Below are 9,867 nucleotides of genomic sequence, written 5' to 3'. Positions count from 1 at the left end.
TATATACACCCAAATGATAAGAATTTAGTAATCAGCCAGGTTACCGATGTCCCCAGTTTATAAAGTACAGATATGTTCACAAATGTGTCCAAAATAATTACTGTTGTGTTGTTAATTGACTGTTATTTAACTCTTTGTAGGAAAATATACAGAACATGAATTTCAGGAAGAAAAAAAAAGTGATTAACCAACATATTTTACTATTGATTATAACAATATACAAAAAACATCTTTAGACTTTTGCAGTTTTGGTCATTAAATATGCTGTCATGGACAGGAACTTATGTGCTGTACAAAATTGTTAGTTCATGATTAGTTACTAGTGCGTCGTTACAATCAGTGTTGCGTGTTGTGTTCTTATTTTTGTTAAGGTTTAAGGCACATGGTGTTGTGGAGTCGAAGTGGAAGAGGAAAGCTCAGCCCAGATTAATATCGCCAACGAACATGGTTATGAGGAGGATGACGGCAAACCCGGTGAGGAGCCCGGCGTTCTGGATGAGGAAGAACACCACATCTGTCTTCATGCTCTGTCGATGCTCCTTAGCGATGGCGTTCATTTCAGGGAACTGAGAGAAAGTGAGAGCGAGATATTAAATGTCTGAGTCCTTATTTGAGCAAAGAGGAAGCTAAAAAGCTCATTATTTTATATACACCGATCAGGCAAAACATGACATTAAAACATTAGGTAATATTATGAGTGGTGAAGTGAAGAACACTGCTGATCTCTTCACCATGGCACCTGTTAGTGGGTGGATTTATTTATTAGGCAGTAAGTGAACATTGTGTCCTCAACGTTGACGTGTTAAAAGCAGGAAAAATGGGCAAGTGTAAGGATTTAAGCGAGTGCCAAATTGTGACGTCTAGACGTCTGGGTCAATGCGTCTCCAAAACTGCAGCTCTTGTGGGATGTTCCTGGTCTGCAGTGGTCAGAATCAAAAGAGCTCCATGAAAGGAACAAGAAGGGGCAAATATTCAGGATGTGTTGTACGTCTGAATGCTGATCTGAGAGCAGTTTCTTCATTTCACATTATGTTGCAATATAATAGTACAGAGTTTTTATTTTGGTCTGAAAAAAAAAGTGATCGGGTCAAAACACTTCTGATTAAAATGAGCTGTACATGCATTTTTTTTTTTTATTTGGAGCATGAACCAGCTGACCTTGACCAGAGCATGGAAATGAGCCTGATCATAATACCTTATCTCTAGATTATTACTACATCCTGATTCAATGGAAATGGAGGAAACAATAAGGAGAGAGCGATCATAAAACTGTTGTGGACGTGTGAAGTATCACATACACCTTACAAAACATTTTATTGGCTTTAATTCTATAATTATTTATAATTCTGACAGAGCTGGAGATTAAAACTCTGTTTTGATATAGACAGGTGAAAAAATAAAGGGCCTGGTAAAATGTGTCTCACCATATCAGCGAGAGCAATGTAGAGAAACATTCCTCCTGCAAGGGCAAATATGACATTTGGGGCGAATGTGCTGCCCACCAGGACCCCCAACACCAAGCCCACGTAACACGACATGGCTGAGAGCATGTTAAACAGCACGGCCTGTCTGATACTCATCCCCGAGTTGATCAGAATCACGAAATCACCTGCAGGTGGAGACACAGAGCAGAAAAAAAACACAGGTCTGGAATCAAAACCTTTTCACAGGGTTCTTTCTCTCTTTTATGTTTGGTCTTTCACTATTTTTTTGCCTGTTAGGAAAAGCATAAGGATAAATGGCTGTGTTTCGTAGTATGGTTATTCTTTTTACTGAATATAGAAGTAAGAGTAAGTAGTATGAATAGCAGTAATAGTAATATAAAATAATCTATAAAATATGATCATTCGGTCATCTTGAGGAAGTGTGTATTTCTGGTCAGAGTTAAGGGGTGAGACTGAAAATATATATATCAAATGTAAAAATGTTTCGCAGAAATCGTTTTTTGGAAAAGAAACCTAGGCTTTTTAATAAAATAAAAAAAACACAGAGAAGGAAATATATTTTATTTTCTCATTTCATTTTTTTTTTGTAAGTGCAGCACGTGAAGAACAGAAAAGAAAATTAAACACAGGCCTACGGGGGAAGCGGGGGAGCATGACCTCTGATCCTGCAGCAGGTCACTGAGCGAGCAGATGTTTGTTTTAAATGCACACTTTGGCACGGGCTAAATCGCTGCAGAGGAAACTGCATGTGAACCATAAACTCAGGTTTAACCCTTAACTAACCAACACTAAAAAAAAACCTCTCGGCTCCAGTTCTGTAATGAACACCTGTACGGCCTGTACATTGGGGTCATTTTGAGACAGAGAAACAACTTAATTATCCACAAAACCATAAAAGTACCATTAAACCATAAAAGTACTATACAACTTTATATAAAGCGTGTAGTAATATAATAACACAACAGTATTTTAGACCTATTAAATAACAAACAATGCAAAGTTTCATCACTTGTTTTTCAAGTTACTTATTGTTCACTGTGTGTGTGTGTGTGTGTGTGTGTGTGTGTGTGTGTGTGTGTGTGTGTGTGTGTTTCTCACCAAGTTCATGAGGGAACTCCTCGCACACAATGGCGATGGAGGTGCTAAAGCCAGTGAGTATGGAGACGGAGAAGGACGCTCCGATGGCCAGGCCGTCAATGAAGTTGTGAAGGGCGTCGCTAAGCGTGATCATCCATGCCAGCGTTTTCACGTTTGCCAGCCGTGCACAACAACCCCGAGATGGCAGTGTCTAGACAGACAGACAGACAGAAGTAAATTGGTATTCATTCATATAAACCATGGATTGATGTAGAGTCTAGTGGAAAAAATAATGACGCAAATATCTGACACTATTCGCATTATTAGTGTGTTCTGTGCTTCAGGGCGGATAAAAGACCTGCGTGGTAGATGACGGCGGTCAGTTTACGAACAGCTGTAACAATCAAAGCCAAAAAAACAGCTGAGTGTCTCACTGAGTCTGGAGGGGAGGACACACTGTCCCTGACACACACACACACACTCATACAGAGTTTTTCTCACAACAATAGGTGGCTGAGTTTAATATTTTTTTACTAATAACATCTGTAAATTGTTTCATTCCTCATTTACCTGCTATCAATTACAAATCATTATTTATTAAAGGAGGACATGCCATAATTTTTGTCATAGCCTCCTGTTTGGAAAAAAAGAGTTTTTTTATATATATATTTTTTTTTCCTCTATTCTCTGTTTGAGAACTGCTAATTAATAATTAAAGGTCATTTCACATAATGAGCAACCAGAGCAAGATAAATTTGTTGTTCAGTAATTTCTCAAATGAGCATTTATGGAGATTAGCCACCGGGTTGAAAAATGGATAAGCTGCAAAAAAGAAAAGATAACATGGTCCACTGATAAAGTTAATGATCATTAATGAGTCTAGTAACTACTCAAACCTGCAGCGGTGTTCATGCAAAAACCCCTCCTTAAAACACTTTTTTAAAGATGATTTCATTTCCAACACACACTGTATGGACAAAGGTTTGTGGGCACCTAAACCTAGGATTGGTATTTGCTTCTTTTCGAACATCTCATTCAGTATTTAGTTCCTCATTTGCTTTTATAATAACCTTCACTCTTCTGGGAAGATGTTCCACTAGATTACGGAGATTTGTATATTTGTTTAGCCACAGGTACAGATGTGGGAGAGGTGAAGTGCCTTATAGGGTTGAGATCAGAGCTCTATAGCAGGAGATCTTCTACTCCAACTCATGTAAAGCAGATCTTCATGGAGCTAACTTCGTGCACAGTCTCCTGGTTCATGTGAAGGGAAATTTTCATGTTACCGTGTCCACATTTTTCTGGTGACAGTTTGGGGAAAAACCACATGGCTGGAACAATCAGGTGTCCCAAAACTTTGGTCCTTATAGTTGAAGTGAAATAGTATGTTTCACTTACAGAAATTAGTAAGGACTCGAATTAGTGAATATTGTACTAGTTTTTAAGGACAAATGCGAAATGTAGCACCTGCTCCACTGTAGCATCTGAAGCTATGCTGCTCTTGTCGCTGTTTGAGATGCTGAAGCTGGTGACTGCTAGGACGACTCCTCCGTTCTGCTGAGGAACCTCGGGAGGACTGAAGTGACTATGGCCTTGCTGGAGCACAAGAAGATGGAAGTCAAGACCCAGAAAAGTATGAGATTCAGTATGTACAATTACACCAAGTTAAAGAAAGGAACATTAATCACCACCTTGATATAATACGTGACTATGAATTCAATACAGTTAAACACTGCGAAGGCCTTAATTTCTAATACGGTATCAGTTTTATTGAGCAGATTCTTTTTTTATAATAGTTCAGTACCTCGTGGTCAGTCTTTAGGAGCATCTTGAGGACCTTCTCGGTGAAGAAGAGCAGATAAAATCCACCAAAGATCCCAACAGCTTTGAGGATATAGTTATCTGATTTCGGATCAAACCCCAGAGCCTGCAATATAAAGTGTTAAAAATGTACTTATTTTCTGAATTATGTGAGATACACATTTTAAAATCACGCAGTGTGTACAATGTGTCTCGAACCTCAGGTATGAGCTGCAGCACAGCGTTGGAGAACAGCGTCCCGATGGCCAGCCCGATGAAATACGTGAGCACTTTAGGGAAATACGGTTTCTTGGTGAAGGGGATGAGGATGAGACCCAGGAGGGCGGCCAGGTTAATGATGGTAACTGCCAGGAAACCATACCCCCATACTGTGGACATGTAGCGGGATAACACTTAAACACTGCATGCATGGAATGGAAAACAGTGTAAATCAACTCGTTCCTAAAGTTTGTTGGTTCAAATCCCAAACAGCAAAAATGAGTATAGAATAAGTGGTATGTAGGTTATTTATACTGTTGCTCAGGTTTAATGCTCTGGGTTTTCATTTCCTTCAGCTATACAGTGATACTTCATATAAAATCGTATCAGCTCATGATCTTATCTTCTCATAACATCTTTGGCGAGGAAGCTTTAAAAAGTCTTATCAATCTATGGCTTATTAAATGTTTGATTACAGGATATTGTTTCCACATCGTAAAAAAAAATCAGTAGGGTTGCCAGAAAAAGAAATCACCACATGATTTAGTGCATGACCAAAAACACTTGAATAATAAAGTACGTAAAAGTGCGTTTTACTTGCCACGTGTACTTTACAGCACAATGAAATTCTTTCTTTAGCGTATCTCAGCAATGTTAAGATGTTGGGGTCAGACATGATACAGCGGCCCTGGAGCGCTGAGGATTAAGGGCCTTGCTTAAGAGCCCAATAGCGACAGCTTGGCGATATCGGGGGGTTGAACCTCCGACCTTCCGTTTAGTAACCCAGATTTTAACCACTTCCCAAAAATCTGTATATATTGGACCAAAAGCTAGAATAATATAAAATATTGTTTTATCAATATCGACATTTAAATCAAATCTAATTGCTTGTTATTTAAACGAGTTTGTAAGAAAATCTGGCTACACCACGGTATTGGGGTCGAAGCATTTTCAGTATAATGCACGTGTTTCAGATTAGCAAAAGAATTGAGTCTGGTAAACATGTAAAAACTGAATGAACTGAACTTGGTTAACATGAAACTTGCCCTGGCTTCTTGGTTTAGTTACACTTTGTTCAGTTGCAGTAATTTGGTGAAGGTTATGCTCTGCAGTATAGCGGCTGACAAACCCATTAACCTCAGAATAGTGTTTATTATGGATACAGATATCTGTTCCTATAAACTAATCAGTGTCAGTAAGAAACGACTGGTGATTACATCAGCCTGAGGAGAGTGTGGTGACGAGAGCAAGGTTCACTGATTAGGACAAAACTGTGAGCTTTGCACAGTGCAGAGGGGGTAAAGTGACCATTAGGTGCCAGTGCACATAGTGTGAGGGGAATTTATTCAAATATTCTGTCATTGTCATTTTCCACTGGAACATAATAGAGAGAAAATTCCTCACTCATTCATCCCTCTGTCAATCACTGCCTCACAAATCCACTTATCAGTAATTAAAGTTTAATCTCTCATTGCCTCACTCATACACTTCATACATCTCACTGCCTCACTCATAAACATCCTACATCTCTCACTGCCTCACTCATAAACATCCTACATCTTCTACTGCCTCACTCATACACTTCATACATCTCACTGCCTCACTCATACACTTCATACATCTCACTGCCTCACTCCTTACACTTCATACATCTCACTGCCTCACTCATACACTTCCTACATCTCACTGCCTCACTCATAAACATCCTACATCTCTTACTGCCTCACTCATACACTTCATACATCTCACTGCCTCACTCATACACTTCATACATCTCACTGCCTCACTCATACACTTCATACATCTCACTGCCTCACTCCATACACATCCTACATCTCTCACTGCCTCACTCATAAACATCCTACATCTCTTACTGCCTCACTCCTTACACTTCATACATCTCACTGCCTCACTCATACACTTCCATACATCTCACTGCCTCACTCATACACTTCATACATCTCACTGCCTCACTCCTTACACATCCTACATCTCACTGCCTCACTCATACACTTCATACATCTCACTGCCTCACTTATACACATCCTACATCTCTCACTGCCTCACTCATAAACATCCTACATCTCTTACTGCCTCACTCATACACTTCATACATCTCACTGCCTCACTTATACACATCCTACATCTCTCACTGCCTCACTTATACACATCCTACATCTCTTACTGCCTCACTCATACACATCCTACATCTCTTACTGCCTCACTCCATACACTTCATACATCTCACTGCCTCACTCATACACTTCATACATCTCACTGCCTCACTCATACACTTCCTACATCTCTCACTGCCTCACTTATACACATCCTACATCTCTCACTGCCTCACTCCTTACACATCCTACATCTCACTGCCTCACTTATACACTCCTACATCTCTCACTGCCTCACTTATACACATCCTACATCTCTCACTGCCTCACTCATACACTTCCTACATCTCTCACTGCCTCACTTATACACTTCCTACATCTCTCACTGCCTCACTTATAAACATCCTACATCTCTTACTGCCTCACTCATACACTTCATACATCTCACTGCCTCACTCACACACTTCATACATCTCACTGCCTCACTCCTTACACTTCATACATCTCACACTGCCTCACTCATACACTTCATACATCTCACTGCCTCACTCATACACATCCTACATCTCTCACTGCCTCACCCGAACAACTCCTACATCTCTCACTGCCTCACTTATACACTTTATACATCTCACTGCCTCACTATACACATCCTACATCTCTCACTGCCTCACTCGAACAACTCCTACATCTCTCACTGCCTCACTCGAACAAGTCATACATCTCACTGCCTCACTCATACACTTCATACATCTCTTACTGCCTCACTCATACACTTCCTACATCTCTTACTGCCTCACTCATACACTTCATACATCTCACTGCCTCACTCATACACTTCCTGCATCTCTCACTGCCTCACTCATACACTTCCTACATCTCTCACTGCCTCACTCATACACATCCTACATCTCTCACTGCCTCACTCATACACTTCATACATCTCACTGCCTCACTTATACAGATCCTACATCTCTCACTGCCTCACTCGAACAACTCCTACATCTCTCACTGCCTCACTCGAACAACTCATACATCTCTCACTGCCTCACTCGAACAACTCATACATCTCTTACTGCCTCACGCATACACTTCCTACATCTCTTACTACCTCACTCATACACTTCATACATCTCACTGCCTCACTCATACACATCCTACATCTCTCACTGCCTCACTCATACACTTCATACATCTCACTGCCTCACTCATACACATCCTACATCTCTCACTGCCTCACTCAAACAACTCCTACATCTCTCACTGCCTTACTCATACACTGCCTCACTTATACACTTCCTACATCTCACTGCCTCACTCATACATTCCATCTTATATTTGGTTACTCATTAATTCATTTGTTCAGCCTTTTCTCCTTCTCTCCTTCACGTACTCACCATGGTTCTCTATGTGTATTCTAGTCTCAGAAGCTGAAAGAGGACAGGGAGGCAGCAGTGCTCGGTTTATTAGGGCGGGGCAGATGGTCTTCAAGTGCCCCTTGTCCAGGTGCGTCAGGTTGCCGAGACCATAACCAGCAAGAATGTCCTCCGCAGATCCGCACTAAAAGATCAGGTGAAAAATCAAAAGCAGGTGAAAACATGAGACACAGGGAAAATTATTATGTTCTTTCACACTGTACGGATCAGTAACACTTTATGTCCATAATCTTCTCTTAATATTTATCAACGTTAGCCTAATAGATTTAGCACAAAACTGAAGAAGCAGACAGCCAACACTGGTCCTTTAAATGCAATCGAGGGAGATATATGAAGGGAAAAAACACTTTGTAAATCAATCCATTTAGTCATTAGGGATCTCAGAGTGTTCCTTGGGGTTCCCCAGTTTTCTGAAAAACAAGAATATAGGAGGACTGGCTACACTTAATTGCCCCTAGGTGTAAATAAGTGTGTGATTGTTGTCCTGCGAGCCATATTTTCAGATTAATTTCTCCAGATTCACTGCAGAAACCCACCAACATAAAACTCTGCTTTGCTGAAGATGAACATGCGTCTTATTGAAATGTAAAACAGGGTTTCAGAATTGATTTCTGTGGTCAGGTGACACATGAATGGACTGACCAGAGAATTTAACAAGTTTTATGTGCATGGCATCCCATTCCAGGTTCCTACTAGTAAAATGTGGTCTTCATCTGCAGTGATATAATAAATGGTATATAAAGTATATACTAATATAGTTCAAGATTTTGATAGGGATTCATAATAGTATATATTTCAACTCCAGAATCCCCTCTAATACCTCTTCTAAATATAATATAAATGTTTAATCTAAGATTATTAAAGATAATACTTTTATTATTATTATTATAACTAATCTGACTTGTCACTAAGTTTGAGTGAGAGAAAGAAACAAGTTGAGGTTTACCTGCGCATGCGCAGTGAGTGTGTCCAGCGCCGACGGTCTTCCCTGAGAAACGGTTTCCAATAAACTTTTAATCCCGTTAATATCTAATAACCGGTTCTGACCGTAAACCGATAGAATATCCTGCAGGAAATCATTGTGCAGTGTCTCAGCTCTCAAGCCAGGGGTTTTACTCAACAAAACTCCCAGACACACGGCGGTGAGGATGATGGGGAAGTGGCGCATGGTTCTCCGGCTCCTCTGTCGCAATGTGATTCGAAAAAGCCGCAGAGAACAGCAGCAATTCCTCTGCTCGTCTCTTAGACTTTTACACACACACTCTCTTTCTCTCTCACACACACACTTGGTGACACGCTAAAACACACACATACACACACTCACACACCTCTCAACTTATATATACTGGGTGGTCACATCATTTTAGGCAATATCATAAAAACTGTGTAATAAAACACACACACATACACACACAAAACAAAACAACATCCGGACGTGGAACTCAAAATCAGATCAGGTCATGATAAGATTTATTACCTATACAGGCCTCATTAATACATTATATCCACCTATTTATGGCGCACTAATATCTATTATACATTTCAATAATGGGTATAAACAACAACAGCAAAAAAGGATTAATAAATCACGTTAGATGAAACACTTTTTTTTTGCTTTGCAAAAATAGTTTTCAAACATTATCCAGCTTTTTATGTATTCACTTCTAATAAGAGCTAAAGCAATAAAAATTAATAAGTAATAATGCTAATATTACTGTGGAATATATAAAACATTGATTTACGTGCCCTCTAGTGGTCATCTCGTAGTATTGCACA

General features: G+C 39.9%; 1 protein-coding gene and 1 long non-coding RNA gene across 2 annotated transcripts; one reads left to right on the top strand and one right to left on the bottom strand.

The window, feature by feature from the left end:
• Positions 1-180: 180 nt before the first annotated feature.
• Positions 181-9,418, bottom strand: LOC124396642 (metal cation symporter ZIP8). The gene is made up of 8 exons (XM_046865812.1): positions 9,038-9,418; positions 8,053-8,215; positions 4,542-4,711; positions 4,327-4,449; positions 3,990-4,118; positions 2,544-2,733; positions 1,425-1,609; positions 181-566 (listed from the first exon to the last, which is right to left on the bottom strand). The coding sequence occupies exons 1-8, from the start codon at positions 9,257-9,259 to the stop codon at positions 417-419; spliced, it is 1,332 nt and encodes a 443-aa protein (XP_046721768.1). The 5' UTR covers positions 9,260-9,418; the 3' UTR covers positions 181-416.
• LOC124396645 lies at positions 440-3,983 on the top strand. The gene is made up of 3 exons (XR_006927817.1): positions 440-576; positions 2,548-2,755; positions 2,867-3,983. It is a non-coding gene; the product is annotated as an uncharacterized LOC124396645 (long non-coding RNA).
• Positions 9,419-9,867: the final 449 nt, after the last annotated feature.

Source organism: Silurus meridionalis, chromosome 14, assembly GCF_014805685.1.
Source record: "Silurus meridionalis isolate SWU-2019-XX chromosome 14, ASM1480568v1, whole genome shotgun sequence".
Classification (NCBI taxonomy): Eukaryota; Metazoa; Chordata; class Actinopteri; order Siluriformes; family Siluridae; genus Silurus; species Silurus meridionalis.
This window is presented reverse-complemented; position numbering and strand designations above follow the sequence as displayed.